Source organism: Saccopteryx leptura, chromosome 5 (genome assembly GCF_036850995.1).
Source record: "Saccopteryx leptura isolate mSacLep1 chromosome 5, mSacLep1_pri_phased_curated, whole genome shotgun sequence".
Classification (NCBI taxonomy): domain Eukaryota; kingdom Metazoa; phylum Chordata; class Mammalia; order Chiroptera; family Emballonuridae; genus Saccopteryx; species Saccopteryx leptura.
In genome coordinates this window covers 218166059-218188258 of record NC_089507.1, presented here as the reverse complement: position 1 = coordinate 218188258, position 22200 = coordinate 218166059, and the positions used below count along the sequence as shown (strand labels likewise).

The 22200-nt window shown below is 61.2% G+C and overlaps 1 protein-coding gene across 1 annotated transcript; it reads left to right on the top strand.

Moving 5' to 3' along the window:
* Positions 1–423: 423 nt before the first annotated feature.
* DDRGK1 (DDRGK domain containing 1) lies at positions 424–19220 on the top strand. Its single transcript, XM_066384294.1, has 9 exons — positions 424–582; positions 1727–1933; positions 3109–3221; positions 3481–3582; positions 11520–11642; positions 12184–12222; positions 15443–15499; positions 16026–16074; positions 18781–19220. Exons 1-9 carry the CDS (start codon positions 492–494, stop codon positions 18945–18947), a joined length of 948 nt encoding a protein of 315 aa, XP_066240391.1. The 5' UTR covers positions 424–491; the 3' UTR covers positions 18948–19220.
* Positions 19221–22200: the final 2980 nt, after the last annotated feature.

Here is a 22200-nt window from a genome sequence, read left to right as displayed (position 1 = left end):
GACGCTCTACCACTGAGCCAACCGGCCAGGGCCATCCCACTCTCCCTTTTAACGGAATCAAATGTCACAGAGACAGGCAAAGTTCTGCCCTTCATTTCATCCATCTTCTTCCCTCCCCAAAAGGTAATCGTTGTGCTGAAGTTGGGGTGGATTCTTCCCAAGTATCTTTTTTTTTTGTACTTGTTTCCACACAGTATGTGTGTTTACAGAATTATATTGTATTTCGTGCTTTAAATATATATATATATATTACTGTTGTCACACTGCACATTACCGTTTGCAATAATTTCCACTTACCAGGTTTTTTTATGACTCCCTAATTCATTTTAAAATGAAAAAAGGTCTGTCTGTGAAACGCGCGGCCTGGGCGGAGTCCAGCGTGGTGGGCGGGGCCTAAAAGGAATGGGAGGGGCCATAGGGGGCGTTGGGCGGGGCCTACGAGATCCGGGGGCTCTGGGTGGACGCGCAGATCCCGCCTGGAAGCCGTCGTCATGGTGGCCCCCGCGGTCTACCTAGTGGCGGCGGCTCTGCTAGTCGGCCTTATTCTCTTCCTGACTCGCAGAAGGGGCCGAGCGGCAGCAGGTAGGAGATGCCGCCGCGCCGGGGCCGCGGGCCGCGTTCTCTGACCCCCTGAGCTTTATTAGGCCGTCGCGTCGCCGCCGCTCCTGCGCATGCGCCGGATGCCCGGCTGGGCGGGCTGACGAGGATCTCGGCGCCGGCAGCTCGTGTGCGCGTGCGCAGGCCTGCGGGACGGGGCACCGGCCTGGCACCCCCGGATGGAATGACAGCCCCCTGCGCCTTTCTCCCTGCCCCCCACCCAGAAGTCAGCCTCGCCCCAGCCCTGCCCTCGCTCCCTCGCGCTCCACACCCAGAGGCGCCGGGCCCTGGGGAACACACACCGCCGTCGCTCTCATTGGGGGCGATCGCCCAGATGTTTCTCATCCCTCCCAGCCTGGCTCCAGAGCCGGTGCCACGGCGGGGCCACCTGAGGGTTTCGTGCCGACCCACGAGCTGGAACTCCAGGGAACTGCCTGACGCTCTCTCCTTCCCGCTTAGGGAGACTCCCGTGCACCCTCCTCCCTGTTCTGCACCCTGGTGGGAAGGCTGTGAGGTCCACCTGCCAGGGCGTAGAACACCTAACACCCGTCATTCCCCACCCTCACCCTGCTTTTCTGGTCAGCGCGTGGCTTGGTGCATAATGTCTCTCCCTGTCTCTGGGCCCGCAAGCTCCACTCCAGAGCACCTGCATGCCCCAAGGGCGGGAGAGAGAAGCTGTACCAAGGCAGGTAGCCAACACATCTCCCTGGGAGGCGAGACGGCCCCCCAGGTGGGCTCTCTGGTTGCAATGCCAGATCAACGCATGGCAGGCGGTGTTAGGCAAGAAATAAACGCGGTCCTGCTGTGGGCGTTCAGGTGAGGTCTGGAGAGGTCAGAGTGGGCTTCCTGGAGGAGGTGGAGCTTCAGCTCCATCTTGCTGCACCAGGGTGATCATCTCCTGACCGGCCAGCGGGAAAGGAGGGCTCTTGAGAGGAAATGTAACGCAGGGAGGAGGGAAAGGCTGATCTTGCTACATAGGACCAAGGAATGGGTCTGCATTGTCAGGTCCTCAGCGGCCTGAGAAGTCGGGGTTGGTGCTCTGGACACCGGGAGCCGGGAGGAAGTTGATCCTCTGCCACCTGCTGGATTGGGCTGACAGGCAGCACAGTGTTTCCTCTCCTTCCCACAGCGGGCCAAGAGGCACTCTACAATGAGGAAGAGCCAGTGACAGCAGGCCGAGTGGCCCAGCCTCCACCCCCGGAGCCCGAGGAGCTGAGGGCCGGGGGCAGACCGCGGCGCCGCAGGGACCTGGGCAGCCGCCTGCAGGCCCAGCGCCAAGCCCAGCGGGCGGCCCGGTTGGAAGTGGATGAGAATGAGGAGGAGGCCGTCCTCCTGGGTGAGTAGCTCCTGGGTGAGCAGCTCCTGGGTGAGCAGCGCCAGCACCTGGGGGGGAAGGGACTGCGTTAGGGAGTGAGAGGACGCCGGAAGCTGGGTGGAAGAGGCCGGGGCGACTCCACAGTGCGGGAGGATTTCTGGGAGCGTGGGAGGGCGCGTAGCCAGACGGGTGCCAGCCGTGGGTCCTAGGGATGAGAAGTTCTGGAACCTGGCCCCAGCTCCACGGGCCAACGCCCTCTTCCTTCATCTCAGTTCTCAGTGTCCAAGCCGGAGGACAGGGGTCTTTAGATTGACCAAGAGATTCTTCAGTCCACTCCTTGTATCCCAGGATACTCATTCCTTGAGGGCCTTACCCCAGGGCCAGAGTTCCTGGCCAAGAGCTCTTCCTGGAGTGGGGGCCTCTCTCTCCCTGGTGCCGGGAGACGGACCAAGCCCTTGGAATTGTGGGAAGGAGTCTCCCCTGTCCAGTGCTCCACAGCTAGCTTGAGCCTGGAGGAAGCATTTGGGGCTTTTGTCCTCGTACTGTTGGAAATTAGCCCCTTTGGCTCAAAAAACAAGGCCCTGGGTCACACCATCCCTCCTGTCTCGGACTCGGAGTCGAACATCCTTACTGCTCAGAAATCGGTGGGGCTTTAACTTTCAGAGGCTTTGTTGACCCTGGGGTAATCCTGGGGTTTGGGCTGGTTTTTTGCCTTGGATCTGGTGGGTCAAAGGGATCACCCTGGCCAGGGGCTGAACCCAGAACCCTCAGCAGTTCCTGACCACATCTCCCCTGAGGCCATGTGGCTTAGAGACACAAAGCAGAGAACTCAGGGGGCGAACCCAGACCGTCCTGCCTGTGACCCGCAGACATGCAGATATGGGAGCCGGGCACCTCCCTCCATGGCTCTGCAGCCTCTAAAGTTCTTATCTCTCCTGCCCTTGGTCCATGGCCCCCTCACTGTACCACCACCCCTAACACACGCACGCCCGGAGTTTGAATGTCTGTGAAGGCCAGAGCCGGGCTGTCGACATCTGCAGGTGGGCGGAAGGGGAGCCACCCGCCCAGGAGGACAGAGACAAGGGGTGTGCACCGGTGGGCCCATCATCCCTGGTCCTCTCTGTGGGTCTGTTGGTCTAACGAGAAGTTAGGTAGACATCTCAGGACCTGAAGTGTCTCTCTCTGACCACACTCAGCCCGTGAGGAAGAAGACTCTGAGAAACCAGCGGAAACTCACCCGTCGGGGAAAATTGGAGCCAAGAAACTACGGAAGCTGGAGGAGAAACAAGCACGAAAAGCCCAGCGTGAGGCAAGCAGGAGGGGTGGGGTGCAGCCCCGGGAAGCAGGAAGGCGCCTGGCCTCCCCTGTCCCCTGTGCCCTGTCCTCTGTCCTCTGTCCCCTGTCCCCTGTCCCCTGTGCCGGACCCTCCCTCCCCTTGCGGCTCTTCCCGTGCAGGGCTGGTGCGGGGGACCCGCCTGGCTCTGTCTCCTGCAGCCTGGGTGTGTGGTGTGGCCTGGCCTGTCTGGGAGGGGGACAAGCTCACGGCCCCCATGACGGCCTCTCTCCAGGCCGAGGAGGCTGAGCGTGAGGAGCGGAAACGCCTGGAGTCCCAGCGGGAGGCAGAGTGGAGGAAGGAGGAGGAACGGCTGCGGCTGGAAGAGGAAAAGAAGGTGAGGCCGCCCCCAGAGCCTGACCTCTGACCTCTGACCCCTGACCGGCAGCATTTCTCAGGCAGCTCCCCACCCCCGCCAACCAGGAGGATGGGCTCTGGGTTACCTGGTCCCTGGCCGTGCAGTCTGGGTAAAGCCGCTGCCGCAGAGCAGAGCCTGAGACGGGAACTTCCATAGCCTGTGATGCGTGGAGCATGCCTGGAGCGCATTGGAGAACATGGAGCCTGCGAGGGTGGCTAGAGCCGGGGAGGCCAGGAGAGGGGTCGGAGGGGTAAGGAGTGGGGGGGCTCTGGGTCCTGAAGGCCTTGGGGCTGTTCCAGTCATTGTGAGCGATGGGGGACCCTGCCTGACCAGGGCCCTCAGCAGTTGTCTGCGGCCTTGCATGGAGGAGGTGCTCTGGTACGGGGCCACTGCAGTAAAGAGGTGGTTAATGGGTGCTTCCTTCCTCCCGAGAACCTGCTGCCCAAGAAAGGGAGGATCCCAAAGATGTGATAGGGTGTAGGGCGAGAGCCAGGTGGGGAGGCCCGTAGTTCGGATGAAGCCTCTGCTCTGACTGGCCTTGTTGCCCCGGGCCCTGGACGGCCGGAAGCCCGGGAATGGGTGCCGTAGCGATCGGACCAGAACACAGCACAGGGCAGGCATTGGCGGAGAGGGCGTTCACCTTGATGAGTATCGACTCTGCTAAAGAACCACCAGGACCCTGGGCCCTTCTCCCCAGTTTCCTGTTACTCACGTCTTGGCCTGTTGTGCTGTTTCTCACAACCGGTGTGGATGCGATGAACTAAACCCACACGTTATTCAGGTCTCGTTAGTTTCTCCCCAGAGTCCCCTTCCCTTTTCCAGGGTCCCGTCATCCGGGAGACCACAGCGCCCTTGACTGTCCTGTCCTCCTAGGCCGCTCCGGGTGACAGTTCCTCAGGGCCGCCTTGCTTTTTTATCTTTTTTTTTAATTAATTATTTTTTTATTTTTATTTTTATTTTTTTTGTGACAGAGAGAATCAGAGAGAGGGACAGATAGGGACAGACAGGAAGGAGGTTGAGAAGCATCAATTCATTGTGGCTCCTTAGTTCATTGACTGCTTTCTCATATGTGCCTTGACCGGGGGCTACAGCAGACCGAGTGACCCCTTGCTCAAGCCAGCGACCTTAAGTCCAAGCTGGTGAGCTTTGCTCAAACCAGATGAGCCCGTGCTCAAGCTGGTGACCTCGGGGTCTCGAACCTGGGTCCTCCGCATCCCAGTCCAACGACGTTCTGTCTACTGTGCCACCGCCTGGTCAGGCCCTCCTTGCTCTTGACCATGCTCTTGATTGTCTGGAGGAAGGCTGGGAAGTGGTTTTGTAGAAGGCCCCCCACAGTTTGTGTCTGGCTGATGCTTTTTTCTCGGGGTCAGACTGGGGTGATGGATTTCCGGGAGGAGGACCCCACGTGAGGTGGCGTCTTCAACACAGCATATCGATGGGACATGTTATCGGCTTCACCTGTGCCTGGTGATGTGAACCTGTCACCTGGCTAGGGTGTCTGTCAGACTTCTCCATGGTCATGTTAACTGCCCCCTGCCCATACTTCTCGGGAAACAAGTCGCTGTGCCCCGCCCACACTTAGGGGGTGGGGAGTTGTGGTCCCCCTTCTCGAGGCAAAACGTGTTTGGAACCCGTCTGTGCAGGGGGGTTACTTTTCTTCTCTACACCCTCAGTTGTTTGTGTTTACCTACATGGACTTACCACTGCTTATCCTGTGCTTTGTCTTCTAACCCAGTCCTGTCTTATATACTTTGTTGCTGAGACGGCTCCACTTCTGGCCCCTGGGAGCCCTTTAGGCTGGAGCCTGCGTGCCTCGGACACACTCTCACTGTCTCTTACTGTCAGCTGGTGCCTGCGTGCCTCGGACACTCTCACTGTCTCTTACTCTCGGCTGGTGCCTGCGTGCCTCGGACACACTCTCACTGTCTCTTACTCTCGGCTGGTGCCTGCGTGCCTGGGACACTCTCACTGTCTCTTACTCTCGGCTGGTGCCTGCGTGCCTCGGACACTCTCACTGTCTCTTACTCTCGGCTGGTGCCTGCGTGCCTCGGACACTCTCTCACTGTCTCTTACTCTCGGCTGGTGCCTGCGTGCCTCAGACACACTCTCACTGTCTCTTACTTTCGGCTGGTGCCTGCGTGCCTGGACACACACTCACTGTTCTCTTACTCTCGGCTGGTGCCTGCGTGCCTGGGACATTCTCACTGTCTCTTACTCTCGGCTGGTGCCTGCATGCCTCGGACACTCTCACTGTTCTCTTACTCTCGGCTGGTGCCTGCGTGCCTGGGACACTCTCACTGTTCTCTTACTCTCGGCTGGTGCCTGCGTGCCTGGGACACTCTCACTGTCTCTTACTTTCGGCTGGTGCCTGCGTGCCTGGGACACTCTCACTGTTCTCTTACTCTCGGCTGGTGCCTGCGTGCCTGGGACACTCTCACTGTCTCTTACTCTCGGCTGGTGCCTGCATGCCTCAGACACTCTCACTGTTCTCTTACTCTCAGCTGGTGCCTGCGTGCCTCGGACACTCTCACTGTCTCTTACTCTCGGCTGGTGCCTGCGTGCCTGGGACACTCTCACTGTCTCTTACTCTCGGCTGGTGCCTGCGTGCCTCGGACACTCTCACTGTCTCTTACTCTCGGCTGGTGCCTGCGTGCCTCGGACACTCTCACTGTCTCTTACTCTCGGCTGGTGCCTGCGTGCCTGGGACACTCTCACTGTCTCTTACTCTCGGCTGGTGCCTGCGTGCCTGGGACACTCTCACTGTCTCTTACTTTCGGCTGGTGCCTGCGTGCCTGGGACACTCTCACTGTCTCTTACTCTCGGCTGGTGCCTGCGTGCCTGGGACACTCTCACTGTTCTCTTACTCTCGGCTGGTGCCTGTGTGCCTGGGACACTCTCACTGTCTCTTACTCTCGGCTGGTGCCTGCGTGCCTGGGACACACTCTCACTGTCTCTTACTGTCAGCTGGTGCCTGCGTGCCTGGGACACACTCTCACTGTCTCTTACTCTCGGCTGGTGCCTGCGTGCCTCGGACACACTCTCACTGTCTCTTACTTTCGGCTGGTGCCTGCGTGCCTGGGACACTCTCACTGTCTCTTACTCTCGGCTGGTACCTGCGTGCCTCGGACACTCTCACTGTCTCTTACTCTCGGCTGGTGCCTGCGTGCCTGGGACACTCTCACTGTCTCTTACTCTCGGCTGGTGCCTGCGTGCCTCGGACACTCTCACTGTCTCTTACTCTCGGCTGGTGCCTGCGTGCCTGGGACACTCTCACTGTCTCTTACTCTCGGCTGGTGCCTGCTTGCCTGGGACACTCTCACTGTCTCTTACTCTCGGCTGGTGCCTGCTTGCCTCGGACACTCTCACTGTCTCTTACTCTCGGCTGGTGCCTGCGTGCCTGGGACACTCTCACTGTCTCTTACTCTCGGCTGGTACCTGCGTGCCTCGGACACTCTCACTGTCTCTTACTCTCGGCTGGTGCCTGCGTGCCTGGGACACTCTCACTGTCTCTTACTCTCGGCTGGTGCCTGCTTGCCTCGGACACTCTCACTGTCTCTTACTCTCGGCTGGTGCCTGCGTGCCTGGGACACTCTCACTGTTCTCTTACTCTCGGCTGGTGCCTGCTTGCCTCGGACACTCTCACTGTCTCTTACTCTCGGCTGGTGCCTGCGTGCCTGGGACACTCTCACTGTTCTCTTACTCTCGGCTGGTGCCTGCTTGCCTCGGACACTCTCACTGTCTCTTACTTTCGGCTGGTACCTGCGTGCCTCGGACACTCTCACTGTCTCTTACTCTCGGCTGGTGCCTGCGTGCCTGGGACACTCTCACTGTCTCTTACTCTCGGCTGGTGCCTGCGTGCCTCGGACACTCTCACTGTCTCTTACTCTCGGCTGGTGCCTGCGTGCCTGGGACACTCTCACTGTCTCTTATTTTCGGCTGGTGCCTGCGTGCCTGGGACACTCTCACTGTCTCTTACTCTCGGCTGGTGCCTGCGTGCCTCGGACACTCTCACTGTCTCTTACTCTCGGCTGGTGCCTGCGTGCCTCGGACACACTCTCACTGTCTCTTACTCTCGGCTGGTGCCTGCGTGCCTGGGACACTCTCACTGTTCTCTTACTCTCGGCTGGTGCCTGCGTGCCTGGGACACTCTCACTGTCTCTTACTCTCGGCTGGTGCCTGCGTGCCTGGGACACTCTCACTGTCTCTTACTCTCGGCTGGTGCCTGCGTGCCTGGGACACTCTCACTGTCTCTTACTCTCGGCTGGTGCCTGTGTGCCTCGGACACTCTCACTGTCTCTTACTTTCGGCTGGTGCCTGCGTACCTCGGACACTCTCACTGTCTCTTACTCTCGGCTGGTGCCTGCGTGCCTTGGACACTCTCACTGTCTCTTATTTTCGGCTGGTGCCTGCGTGCCTCGGACACTCTCACTGTCTCTTACTCTCGGCTGGTGCCTGCGTGCCTGGGACACTCTCACTGTCTCTTATTTTCGGCTGGTGCCTGCGTGCCTGGGACACTCTCACTGTCTCTTACTCTCGGCTGGTGCCTGCGTGCCTGGGACACTCTCACTGTCTCTTACTCTCGGCTGGTGCCTGCGTGCCTGGGACACTCTCACTGTCTCTTACTTTCGGCTGGTGCCTGCGTGCCTGGGACACTCTCACTGTCTCTTACTCTCGGCTGGTGCCTGCGTGCCTGGGACACTCTCACTGTTCTCTTACTCTCGGCTGGTGCCTGTGTGCCTGGGACACTCTCACTGTCTCTTACTCTCGGCTGGTGCCTGCGTGCCTGGGACACACTCTCACTGTCTCTTACTGTCAGCTGGTGCCTGCGTGCCTGGGACACACTCTCACTGTCTCTTACTCTCGGCTGGTGCCTGCGTGCCTCGGACACACTCTCACTGTCTCTTACTTTCGGCTGGTGCCTGCGTGCCTGGGACACTCTCACTGTCTCTTACTCTCGGCTGGTGCCTGCGTGCCTCGGACACACTCACTGTCTCTTACTCTCGGCTGGTGCCTGCGTGCCTGGGACACTCTCACTGTCTCTTACTCTCGGCTGGAGCCTGCGTGCCTCGGACACTCTCACTGTCTCTTACTCTTGGCTGGTGCCTGCGTGCCTGGGACACTCTCACTGTCTCTTACTCTCGGCTGGTACCTGCGTGCCTCGGACACTCTCACTGTCTCTTACTCTCGGCTGGTGCCTGCGTGCCTGGGACACTCTCACTGTCTCTTACTCTCGGCTGGTGCCTGCTTGCCTCGGACACTCTCACTGTCTCTTACTCTCGGCTGGTGCCTGCGTGCCTGGGACACTCTCACTGTTCTCTTACTCTCGGCTGGTGCCTGCTTGCCTCGGACACTCTCACTGTCTCTTACTCTCGGCTGGTGCCTGCGTGCCTGGGACACTCTCACTGTTCTCTTACTCTCGGCTGGTGCCTGCTTGCCTCGGACACTCTCACTGTCTCTTACTTTCGGCTGGTACCTGCGTGCCTCGGACACTCTCACTGTCTCTTACTCTCGGCTGGTGCCTGCGTGCCTGGGACACTCTCACTGTCTCTTACTCTCGGCTGGTGCCTGCGTGCCTCGGACACTCTCACTGTCTCTTACTCTCGGCTGGTGCCTGCGTGCCTGGGACACTCTCACTGTCTCTTACTCTCGGCTGGTGCCTGCGTGCCTCGGACACTCTCACTGTCTCTTACTCTCGGCTGGTGCCTGCGTGCCTGGGACACTCTCACTGTCTCTTACTCTCGGCTGGTGCCTGCGTGCCTGGGACACTCTCACTGTCTCTTACTCTCGGCTGGTGCCTGCGTGCCTCGGACACTCTCACTGTCTCTTACTCTCGGCTGGTGCCTGCGTGCCTCGGACACTCTCACTGTCTCTTACTCTCGGCTGGTGCCTGCGTGCCTGGGACACTCTCACTGTCTCTTATTTTCGGCTGGTGCCTGCGTGCCTGGGACACTCTCACTGTCTCTTACTCTCGGCTGGTGCCTGCGTGCCTCGGACACACTCTCACTGTCTCTTACTCTCGGCTGGTGCCTGCGTGCCTGGGACACTCTCTCACTGTCTCTTACTCTCGGCTGGTGCCTGCGTGCCTCGGACACTCTCACTGTCTCTTACTCTCGGCTGGTGCCTGCGTGCCTCGGACACACTCTCACTGTCTCTTACTCTCGGCTGGTGCCTGCGTGCCTGGGACACTCTCTCACTGTCTCTTACTCTCGGCTGGTGCCTGCGTGCCTCGGACACTCTCACTGTCTCTTACTCTCGGCTGGTGCCTGCGTGCCTGGGACACTCTCACTGTCTCTTACTCTCGGCTGGTGCCTGCGTGCCTCGGACACACTCTCACTGTCTCTTACTCTCGGCTGGTGCCTGCGTGCCTGGGACACTCTCTCACTGTCTCTTACTCTCGGCTGGTGCCTGCGTGCCTCGGACACTCTCACTGTCTCTTACTCTCGGCTGGTGCCTGCGTGCCTCGGACACACTCTCACTGTCTCTTACTCTCGGCTGGTGCCTGCGTGCCTGGGACACTCTCACTGTCTCTTACTCTCGGCTGGTGCCTGCGTGTCTCAGACACACTCTCACTGTCTCTTACTCTCGGCTGGTGCCTGCGTGCCTCAGACACACTCTCACTGTCTCTTACTCTCGGCTGGTGCCTGCGTGCCTGGGACACTCTCACTGTCTCTTACTCTCGGCTGGTGCCTGCGTGCCTCGGACACTCTCACTGTTCTTTTACTTTCAGCACTGCAAGAGGCTAGACCAGGCTCTTCCGGGACATTCCCTGTCCCAGCGTGAGCTTTGTGTTTTATTTTTTTATTTCTATTTTTATTATTTTTTCCTTGCTGATTTGAGAGAGAGAGAGAAACATTGATCTGTCTCTGTGCCCTGACCGGGGATTGAACCCACAACCTCTGCCTGTCGGGACGATGTGCTCACCAGCTGAGCTATCTGGCCAGGGCCGAGCCTCATGTTTTGAAGAGACCTTTCTGAGAGCTCCTGGACAAGGCTGAGGGGAGGTGGTTGTAGTAGGTGGTGATGGTGATGGAGTAATGTGGGTGGACTGAGAGCTTTCTGGAAGTTAAAGAAAGAGGTGGTAGATGGGACCTCCTTTCCGCCTGGGGCAGCTGGCCAGGTGGCTGTGTGACTCACGAAGTCAGGGGGAGGACCAGACATGGGCGGAGAGGATCCCAGGGTTCTTGTGGACCAGAACCGGGTCGCAGATGCCCCTGTGACAGCCCAGCGGCTGTGCCGTGTGAGCAGCCGTGTGCCTGGGCGTGGAGATTTGGGCAGGGCTGTGACTGTGGCAGTCACCGGCAGGAAAATGGTCATCGATGCCGTGGGCGTGGAGAGAGAATGGAGCCGGGAGGGGTCAGGGCTGAGCAATGGAGGAGGCGGGAGGAATGTCCCAAGGAGCAGGAGGACGTTCAGGAGAGGGGAGAGGGGCAGGGTCTGGAGACTCCTGGGGAAGGGGAACGGTCAGCTGGGCCCGGTGGCACTGGGTGGACAGGGAGGTGTGGTCTGATGGCTGTCCCTTGGATCTGGTGGGATGAGGGCGTGGCCGAGACTGGAGCCAGAGTGGTTTCAGAGGGGCTGGCTGGGCGTGCAGAGGCCGGATTCGAGTGGGCCGGAGGGGCGAGGAAAAGGAGCCGGAGTGTGTGTGTGTGAACGGGAGGGGAGAGGGGACTGAGGGCATCGTGGGTGGGGTCACGGCAGAGCCTCAAGGAGAGGAGACTGAGCTGAGGACAAGAGGGGAGGGGGCCGGGGCCCTGCGTCCTCTTCGGAGTGGCGGCCAGAGGGATCGGGGACTGGAAGGAGCTCTGTCCCGGAGAAGGGGCTGGCCCGTGCGACCTGGTGCCCTGCAGGGGCTCCAGGCTCCAGAGCAGGGATGGGGTGGTGCCCACATGCCAACCCTCGCCCCCTGGTGCCCGCAGGAGGAGGAGGAGAGGAAGGCCCGGGAGGAGCAGGCCCAGCGGGAGCATGAGGAGTACCTGAAGCTGAAGGAGACCTTCGTGGTGGAGGAGGAGGGCGTGGGCGAGACCATGACTGAGGAGCAGGTGGGCCCGCCGTTCCTGCGACACCCCCCTGCACCCCCAGGCGGGCCTGTGGCAGAGCCCAGGCTGGCCGGCACATCCCTGACCCCCAGACACCCCCCCTGCACCCCCAGGCGGGCCTGTGGCAGAGCCCAGGCTGGCCGGCACATCCCTGACCCCCAGACACCCCCCCTGCACCCCCAGGCGGGCCTGTGGCAGAGCCCAGGGTGGCCGGCGCATCCCTGACCCCCAGACACCCCCCCTGCACCCCCAGGCGGGCCTGTGGCAGAGCCCAGGCTGGCCAGCGCATACCTGACCCCCAGACACCCTGTCGGGCAGCGGGGGGAGGGTGGGCACAGAGACTAGCAGGCTCTGGCGGCACGGGGGCCTTGTCCCCAGGGGAGGTGGCGCCTCCAGAACCCTCACCACGGGGGGCCGTGCTGCTCGCAGAGGCAGGTGGCACACGCAGGCGGCACTCCGGTGGGCAGGAGGGTAGGCGCAGACCCCCCCGCAGGCTCTGCCAGGGGGGCACTCATTCTGGTTTCTCTGTCTCCCCCACCCCCAGTCCCACAACTTCCTGACAGAATTCATCAACTACATTAAGGTAAGAAGCCAGAGAGTGGAGCCTGGGATCCACTTCCTGCCACGTGTGTGTGTGTGTGTGTGTGTGTGTCACGTGGGTGTGTCACGTGTGTCCTCAAGGCCTGGAGGGAGTGGGGGCTGCAGGAGTGTCACTCACGCGTGGCACAGCAGGATGGCGCTGGTGGGCGTGCAGCCGCAGGACGGTGTGGACGGTGCAGCGGCCCGCGAGCGGCGAGCTGCCTGGGTCTTGGCAGGGGAGTCTCTTCTCCGGCCCCCAAGGTGGAGAAGGACCTGGGCCTGTGGGTGGCGTGAGCCTTTGATGCTTTCCCTCGGGGCGTGCCAGCCCCCCACCCTGCTCTTCAGACCCCACGCGCAGTGACTCGCCGTGTGTTCAGGTTCCTGCACACGTGTGTTTCGTCACTTCTGTCCCACTTGAAACGAGCCTCCCCTGCCACGTGTTCCTGACCTGGAACTTGGGTCTTGTGGGGTGGGGTGGGGTGGGGTGGGGGGGACGATGCTGTTTCCTTTGGAATCTCGGGCGGTGACAAGGTGGCCCTCCTGTCTGCAGGCCGCCCGCCCGCCCTGGGGCTGCTGACTGGGGTGGGGTTGCATAACCACACCCGCCGTCCTACTCTGCTGTGCTGCTAAGCAACTCCCCCTCTCCCACCAGGATGCGAGGATGCGAGTGCAGCTCCGAGTGGGCGAGTGGGCGCGGAGGCGGCTGAGGAAAGCAGGGCGGAGGCAGCGGGGCGGGGCTGGGCTGGGGGGCCAAGCAGCCAGGCTGTGCATAACCCTCCCCCAGCCCCTGAGAGAGAGCAGGGTTTGGCTGCCTCCGGGCAGTGAGGGGCTGGGCTCACCCTCTGGGGGCTGGGGTTTCCCAAAAGGAAGAAGGCTCCCTCCACCCGTGCCCGGTCCCCCCCATGGGGCCTTCTGCACGCTGGCACACGTGAGTGAGGGCTGCAGCCTGGGCAGGGCATCTCTCACGCTGCCCTGCGGCTGTTTGCAACTGTCTGTCCCCATGCACCCATTGGGCAGCTACGTGGTCCTGTGTCTCCTCCAGGAAGCCCTCCTGCATCAGCTTGAGCACCCCATGTCCTCTCCAGAGGCCTGGGAAAAGGCCCGTCCCCAGAGCTGCGCCCGCATCTCTCTCCGTGGCTCTGGGAGAGCCGTGGTCCGGTGGTTCTCCAGACTCTGGGCCTCAGTGGTCTTTGCAGCCTGTGCTGTCTCCTGTCTGATTTCCCCAGGGCTCCTGTATGCAGGGAGAAGGGGGACTTTTTTTTTTAACAGACACAGAAAGTCAGAGAGAGGGATAGATAGGGACAGACAGGAACGGAGAGAGATGAGAAGCATCAATCATCAGTTTTTCGTTGCGAGACCTTAGTTGTTCATTGATTGCTTTCTCATATGTGCCTTGACCATGGGGCTATAGCAGACCAAGTAACCCCTTGCTTGAGCCAGCGACCTTGGGTTCAAGCTGGTGAGCTTTGCACAAACCAGATGAGCCCATGCTCAACCTGACGACCTCAGGGTCTTGAATCTGGGTCTTCTGCAGCCCAGTCCACTGCTCTCCACTGCACCACCGCCTGGTCAGGCGAGAAGGGGGACTTTAAAATGTCATTCCCCCACCTCCCTGCCTCCGAGGGGCTGGCCCTTTTATCGAGGGTTTCGGCACGGGTGGCACAGCTCTGTGCCCAGCACAGCGTGGGGGGCGTGGGTTGGGCTCTTGCCCATCAGTTGGCTCAGTCTCCTGTCTGATCAGGGCTGGGTTTGTTTGTTTTTCTGAGCACACTTCCGGGCCCGGCACCCCTCAGACAGGGTCTCATGGGACCCGCCTGGGGTGACTTCACGTTCCCACCCCGAGCACCCGGCCCCCGCGCCCTGCGCCATAGGTAGAGGCCAGCTGGCCTGGTCGCCCCGTGCCTGCCCGTTCCCTTGTCCAGCTGCCGCTGGCACGCCCACCTCCCTGCCCACACGCTGGGCTTGGCATTTAGAGCAGTCACATGCCGTCTCAGCCCAGGAGGTGTCACTGTGTCAGTCCTCCCCCGGCTCGTGCCTGTGAAAGAGTCACGGACACATCCAGACCGCCTCCCCTGGAGCGCAGGCTGTCTGGCTGTGGGAGGCAGGCGGGGCGTGTGGAGGGCCGGGGCATGTGGAGGGCCGGGGCGTGTGGAGGGCCGGGGCGTGTGGAGGGCCGGGGCGTGTGGAGGGCCGGGGCGTGTGGAGGGCCAGGCAGCGGACGAGCAGCGCCCGGGGCGTGTGGAGGGCCGGGGCGTGTGGAGGGCCGGGGCGTGTGGAGGGCCAGGCAGCGGACGAGCAGCGCCCGGGGCGTGTGGAGGGCCGGGGCGTGTGGAGGGCCGGGGCGTGTGGAGGGCCAGCAGCGGACCCGCAGCGCCCACCGAAGCCAAGCTTCTGCTGGGGTTTGAGGGAAGCACGTGCAACGTGTCTGCACACGGAGAGCACTGAGTGTTAGCGACAGCTGTTTTAAGGGTGACGGGGTGGAAACGGGGGGGGGGTTCTCCGGGCCGGGGCACGAGGCAGAGGCGAGGTGGGAAGAGCCATGCCGCCCTCCTGAGACCCCTGCTCGCTGGGCCCTTGAAGCTGCTCTCTCCTTGTCCGGCTGTGAGCTCAAGGGCGGAGCCATGTTCTGGTCACCGTTGCATCCTCTGTGCCTTCTCAGGACGTTGTCCTGGTGACAGTTTTTTAAAATAGCTTTTGGGAAGTCCCCTCCCTTCATCTTAGAGTGCTTCCCCTTCCAACCTGTCCGACGTTAAAAAGACACACCTGACTACAGAGGAGAAGGTTCAGCTCTCCGTGTGTGTGTGTGTGTGTGTGTGTGTGTGTGTGTGTGTGTCTTTCTCTCTCTCTCAGCGTGGTCCTCAGTAGTCCAGGATGCGGCCTGCGGGCCAGGTAGTGGTCTCAGGCAGACACCTGCCCACCAGCAGGGGAAGGAGAGAGTTCATGAGAGGGTGCGTCTGTGTATGGGTGCCTGGAAAGTGAGTGAGTGTGCGAGGGGACCGAGGGTGCATCTGTGTATGGGTGCCTGGAGAGTGAGTGTGCGAGGGGACCGAGGGTGTGTCTGTGTATGGGTGCCTGGAAAGTGAGTGAGTGTGCGAGGGGACCGAGGCTCTCCCGTGGGAGTCTCGGCCGTGTGACCCGGCCACCCAGAGCAGAGCAGAGCGGGCAGAACGCAAGCCCGGTCTGTGCTGAGAGGGTTGACCCCGCACCGCTCCCTCTCTCTGCAGCAGTCCAAGGTTGTGCTCCTGGAAGAACTGGCCTCCCAGGTGGGCCTGCGGACTCAGGTAAGCCCTGGCAGGTGCCTGCTGCCTGGAGTGTGGCCGTGGGACCTGTGTAGCCGTCAGAGGGGGCCTGCCCTAATGATGGACAGTCCTAATGCCCCGTCCACTCTGCCTCCAGCCAGGAGGGGTAGAGAGTAGGACTCTCTGGGCATGGCCAGAACCCTGCCTTTCCACTGGAGGGAGGGGCAGGCAGGGAAGGAAGGAAAGAGGTCCCGTCACTCCGGCGGCCCCTGTAACCAAAGCAGCCCAAGCCAGTTACCTTGACAACTCCCGCAGACAGGCTGTGGCAGCCTTCGTGGCCACATGTCACCGCTGCTCCTCTCCTGGTTGGAAAAGCACTTCTCTGAGGGGTGTGCAGGCCCCGGGACCAGAGCCCTTCCCCCCCCACCCCAGCAGAGGCACAGAGGCACACTGGGGGGGAGCAGCCATCAGTGGGAGAGCAGGTTGGCTCTGGTGGCAGGGAGGGTGCAGGGGCCTTTTCTCGGGAAGGCGGCGCCCGTCTCTGCTCTGAGACGACTTCTCCTCACAGGACACCATAAACCGCATTCAGGACCTGCTGGGTGACGGGACTCTGACAGGTGAGAGGGTGAGGGTCCATCACAGCAGGCCTTGGCCTTGGGTGCTGCCTGGCCACTGGGGGCCGGGGACTCTGACAGGTGAGAGGGTGAGAGTCCATCACAGCAGGCCTTGGCCTTGGGTGCCTCCTGGCCACTGGGGGCCGGGGACTCTGACAGGTGAGAGGGTGAGAGTCCATCACAGCAGGCCTTGGCCTTGGGTGCTGCCTGGCCACTGGGGGCCGGGGACTCTGACAGGTGAGAGGGTGAGAGTCCATCACAGCAGGCCTTGGCCTTGGGTGCCTCCTGGCCACTGGGGGCCGGGGACTCTGACAGGTGAGAGGGTGAGAGTCCATCACAGCAGGCCTTGGCCTTGGGTGCCTCCTGGCCACTGGGGGCCGGGGACTCTGACAGGTGAGAGGGTGAGAGTCCATCACAGCAGGCCTTGGCCTTGGGTGCTCCCTGGCCACTGGGGGCCGGGGACTCTGACAGGTGAGAGGGTGAGGGTCCATCACAGCAGGCCTTGGCCTTGGGTGCTCCCTGGCCACTGGGGGCCGGGGACTCTGACAGGTGAGAGGGTGAGAGTCCATCACAGCAGGCCTTGGCCTTGGGTGCTGCCTGGCCACTGGGGTCCAGGGACTCTGACAGGTGAGAGGGTGAGAGTCCATCACAGCAGGCCTTGGCCTTGAGTGCCTCCTGGCCACTGGGGGCCGGGGACTCTGACAGGTGAGAGGGTGAGAGTCCATCACAGCAGGCCTTGGCCTTGGGTGCCTCCTGGCCACTGGGGGCCGGGGACTCTGACAGGTGAGAGGGTGAGAGTCCATCACAGCAGGCCTTGGCCTTGGGTGCTCCCTGGCCACTGGGGGCCGGGGACTCTGACAGGTGAGAGGGTGAGGGTCCATCACAGCAGGCCTTGGCCTTGGGTGCTCCCTGGCCACTGGGGGCCGGGGACTCTGACAGGTGAGAGGGTGAGGGTCCATCACAGCAGGCCTTGGCCTTGGGTGCTGCCTGGCCACTGGGGGCCGGGGACTCTGACAGGTGAGAGGGTGAGAGTCCATCACAGCAGGCCTTGGCCTTGGGTGCTCCCTGGCCACTGGGGGCCGGGGACTCTGACAGGTGAGAGGGTGAGAGTCCATCACAGCAGGCCTTGGCCTTGGGTGCTGCCTGGCCACGGGGGGCCGGGGACTCTGACAGGTGAGAGGGTGAGAGTCCATCACAGCAGGCCTTGGCCTTGGGTGCTGCCTGGCCACTGGGGGCCGGGGACTCTGACAGGTGAGAGGGTGAGGGTCCATCACAGCAGGCCTTGGCCTTGGGTGCTGCCTGGCCACTGGGGGCCGGGGACTCTGACAGGTGAGAGGGTGAGGGTCCATCACAGCAGGCCTTGGCCTTGGGTGCTGCCTGGCCACTGGGGGCCGGGGACTCTGACAGGTGAGAGGGTGAGGGTCCATCACAGCAGGCCTTGGCCTTGGGTGCTGCCTGGCCACTGGGGGCCGGGGACTCTGACAGGTGAGAGGGTGAGGGTCCATCACAGCAGGCCTTGGCCTTGGGTGCTCCCTGGCCACTGGGGGCCGGGGACTCTGACAGGTGAGAGGGTGAGAGTCCATCACAGCAGGCCTTGGCCTTGGGTGCTGCCTGGCCACTGGGGGCCGGGGACTCTGACAGGTGAGAGGGTGAGAGTCCATCACAGCAGGCCTTGGCCTTGGGTGCTGCCTGGCCACTGGGGTCCGGGGACTCTGACAGGTGAGAGGGTGAGAGTCCATCACAGCAGGCCTTGGCCTTGGGTGCTGCCTGGCCACTGGGGGCCGGGGACTCTGACAGGTGAGAGGGTGAGAGTCCATCACAGCAGGCCTTGGCCTTGGGTGCTGCCTGGCCACTGGGGGCCGGGGACTCTGACAGGTGAGAGGGTGAGAGTCCATCACAGCAGGCCTTGGCCTTGGGTGCTGCCTGGCCACTGGGGGCCGGGGACTCTGACAGGTGAGAGGGTGAGAGTCCATCACAGCAGGCCTTGGCCTTGGGTGCTGCCTGGCCACTGGGGTCCTGGGACTCTGACAGGTGAGAGGGTGAGAGTCCATCACAGCAGGCCTTGGCCTTGGGTGCTGCCTGGCCACTGGGGGCCGGGGACTCTGACAGGTGAGAGGGTGAGAGTCCATCACAGCAGGCCTTGGCCTTGGGTGCTGCCTGGCCACTGGGGGCCGGGGACTCTGACAGGTGAGAGGGTGAGAGTCCATCACAGCAGGCCTTGGCCTTGGGTGCTGCCTGGCCACTGGGGTCCTGGGACTCTGACAGGTGAGAGGGTGAGAGTCCATCACAGCAGGCCTTGGCCTTGGGTGCTGCCTGGCCACTGGGGGCCGGGGACTCTGACAGGTGAGAGGGTGAGAGTCCATCACAGCAGGCCTTGGCCTTGGGTGCTGCCTGGCCACTGGGGGCCGGGGACTCTGACAGGTGAGAGGGTGAGAGTCCATCACAGCAGGCCTTGGCCTTGGGTGCTGCCTGGCCACTGGGGGCCGGGGACTCGTTGCAGAGGCAGGGTGATGACCGAGGGTCAGGAGAGCGGTGTGCAGGAGGGACACCGGGCAGGGGGACACAGAGGCCGGCAGGGCGGCCTGATTCGACACCCGCCCAGGACTGGACGCAGCTGGGGAAGGCTGGGCAGGCCCGGAGGGCTCAGAGCCAGGTGGAGGGGTGGGAGGGCCCAGAAGGCTCCGCCTCACAACCTGTGTGTCCCCGCAGGAGTGATTGACGACCGGGGCAAGTTCATCTACATCACCCCGGAGGAGATGGCGGCTGTGGCCACCTTCATCCGGCAGCGGGGCCGGGTGTCCATCGCCGAGCTGGCCCAGGCCAGCAACTCCCTCATCGCCTGGGGCCAGGAGCCCCCCACCCAGGCCCTGGCCTGACCCGGCCCTCCCCTCTCGGCCCTCTCGGACTGCGAGCTGACACGGCCTCCCTGACCACACGGCGTTCTCCCTGTCCGCCTCCTGGGCCAGTGGTGGCGTGCGGAAGGCCCGTGAGCTCCGCTGAGCGTGGTGTAGCAGAGGCCTGGCTTGCGAGCCCAGAGGACCAGGTGAACTCTAAGCCTCAGAATGTATGGGGGGGGGGGGTCGCACCGAAGCAGACAGAAGTTCTCTTTTTATGGAGTGTTCGTTCATGCAAACAAGAAAAGAACAATTTACTAACTGTTTACTGTGTGCCTTCCTTCCTGCAAGCCCAGCTTCCAGGGCCTGGAAGAGATCTTTCTCTCCAGCCTTCCCCCTTCCCCTTGGAGGAGATCTTTCTCTCCAGCCTTCCCCCTTCCCTGTGGACCACGTGTCCGCTGACTGGGGGGGAGGCGGTCTCACCACGTCTGCCCTGGGCTCAGGAGCCCTAAGGAAGGCTGTGAGCCCGAGGGAGAGAGGTAACGAGCCTGCCCAGGAAGGAGTCCCAGGGACGGTCAGCCTTTGAGAGGGAGGAGAGAGGTCAGGGAGGGCCAGGGGCTGGCCGGCTGCTGGTGGGGCAGGCCGAAGGAAGGTTCCTGCCTGAGGTGGACGGAACCGGGCCAGGGAGGGGCATTGCCGCCTGCAGCCTGTCACATGCCTCCTGCCCCACATTTCTGACAGCCGTCTGAATGGTGTGGGTGCCGCCTCCCACCAGTGGATGTGAGGACCATATGCTGGGGAGTGGGTGTGAGATGGGAGAGGGTGCATCTCTGGAGGGTCAGCCGCTCTGGTTCCTGCGGGCTGTTCGTGGCACGCGCCTCCCACTGTGCCGAGGGCGAGGCGTGCTTTCAAACGTGTGTTTCTTCTGCCAGGTGGCCCCTCCACACGAGCCTCCTACTTCCTGTGAGGCCTGGTAGTGGAGGGGGCGGCTTTCTGTTCTGGCTCAGGAAGAAAGTCTGAGGGTGGGGACGGCGAGACAGGACCTCAGCCCCGAGGCGGAGCCCCCCTGAGGGGTCGTCGAGGGTGATTGTGCCTCATCGGGTGTCCTGAGCAGCAGGTGCAACTCGCTCCTGCCACCAGCAGTGGCACTTGGAGTCACCTGGAGCCGGGAAGGGCCACGGGCCGGGCACTGTTCAGAGGGCCATCCGGGAGCCCGCGGTCTAGCAGCATAGCGAGGGACAGGCATCGGGACCTGCAGCCTGGGATAGACACGCCTGCTTCCCGAGGGGGAGGGAGGGCTGGCTGGTGGCTAGAGCGGCACCTCGCTGCCCAGGTGCGCGGTGCTCTGTGGCACCCCCCGGGGAGTGCCAGCAGCGCCGTGGAGCAGGCGGGGTGGGGCACAGAGGTAGTCCATAGGGCTGCCAGGAGTTATAACCCCCAATGCAAGGGGCTTCCTGCAGCCCGAGGCAGCGGCTCCGGGTCACTCCCACCCTTCCCTTCGCCCATCCTCAGTCCTCTGCCAGCCGTGCAGGTAGCAAGGTGGTCACGACAGCCCCTGGCCCCACACACAGCTTCAGGCCACTGTCCACAGGCCAGGAGTGGGGACAGGGAACATCGATTCCTCACATCCCTGAAGAGTCTAGGTCCCAAGGTTTGGCATGGAGGGAAACACCTGTGACCCTCTGTGCATTATTTAGTGATGGATCTGATGAATAAAATTATCAAGTGAGCAATGATTCAAATACTAATAAGTTAACATTTTTCTAAACGTACAAACTGCTCTCATAACTAAATAATGGGAACTTTCAGGTTCAACCCCTTAAAGTGTTTCAAGCATTTAAACATTAATTATTACTTAAATACTTGTAAACATTTAAAGTCCCCAAATTTAATATATGAAATTGTTTATTTTAAAGATCTTCGTTTATTGGTTTTTAGAGAGGAGAGGGGAGAGCAGGGGAGGAACAGGAAGCATCAACTCATAGGGGGCAGTTGCTTCTCACATGTGCCTTGACCCAGGTTTTTGAACTAGCGACCTCAGCATTCCAGGTCGACGCTTTATCCATTGCGCCACTACAGGTCAGGCCGAAGTTACTTTAAATGCCTTTTATACCTTAAAAAGTAGATCAGCCTGACCAGGTGGTGGCGCAGTGGATAGAGCGTCGGACTGGGATGCAGAGGACCCAGGTTCGAGACCCTGAGGTCGCCAGCTTGAGCGCGGGCTCATCTGGTTAGAGCAAAAAGCTCAGCAGCTTGGACCCAAGGTCGCTGACTCCAGCAAGGGGTTACTCGGTCTGCTGAAGGCCCACGGTCAAGGCACATATGAGAAAGCAATCAATGAACAACTAAGGTGTCGCAATGTGCAACAAAAAACTAATGATTGATGCTTCTCATCTCTCTCCATTCCTGTCTGTCTGTCCTTGTCTATCCCTCTCTCTGACTCACTCTCTGTCTCTGTAAAAAAATAAACAAACAAAAAAAGTAGATCAGACCTGCAAAGTGTTGAAACGATCGCGCTGCTGATCTGTATGTATACAATGCTAAAACTGATGATAAATACGTCAGTACCGTGAGTTTATATAATATTTGCTCCTTCACGAGCTTTATTTTCATTTCTTCCTGAGAATACATACGGTTTTCACTTGTCCTGGAGCACCAGGGTGACTGTCTCAGGTGCCGGAAGGATGGTGATTCAGAGCCAGGGACTCAGGGCTTCGCTGTGATCCCGTCGGACCCCCAGGCCCGCTGTGTGGCCCCTCTTTGGCCGTCAGGTTCGCCCCCTGCCTCAGGAACTCTAGGCTGTTGTTGACTCCAGCCGGTCAGATCGGTTTCGATGTTTGTAACTCCCCCGTTACCAATGCTCGTTCTGCATGTTCTGGGCACCTCATCTGCACGACTCGGCCCAACCAGGCTCTTCTGACACCGCTCGCTCCCAGGGGAGGCCCTTCCCGTTCGGTTTGGTCCTGGGAGAACTTCTCTTCATCTCGCACCTTCGAAGCCTGCTCTCGACCAGCCTGTGGTTGGAGGGCCAAATAGTGTTACTCGTCTTTTCAAAAATGGTTATTTATTAGATCTGCCAGGAGTTGAAACTTACGAAAGCCAAACAGCGGTACGTGAAGGTTAGTGCCATCTGTTCCAATAGATGTCAAACAAGCCCCACAGCAGAAACTAACGTGAAACACCGTGAGCCCTGACGGCCTCCCGTACCCTTGACTCAAGCTGAGCCTCAGAAAAGGGGCCGTAGAAGCTGGCTCCGTGAGGCCACCAGTCATCACTCCGTTCACCCAACAATTGA

Coding starts and splice junctions, on each gene's coding strand:
- DDRGK1 (XM_066384294.1), top strand. CDS start 492: ATGGTGGCCCCCGCGGTCTACCTAGTGGCGGCGGCTCTGCTAGTCGGC. Junction 11,643..12,183: donor AGACCATGACTGAGGAGCAG/GTGGGCCCGCCG, acceptor CCCCACCCCCAG/TCCCACAACTTCCTGACAGA. Junction 16,075..18,780: donor GGGTGACGGGACTCTGACAG/GTGAGAGGGTGA, acceptor GTGTCCCCGCAG/GAGTGATTGACGACCGGGGC.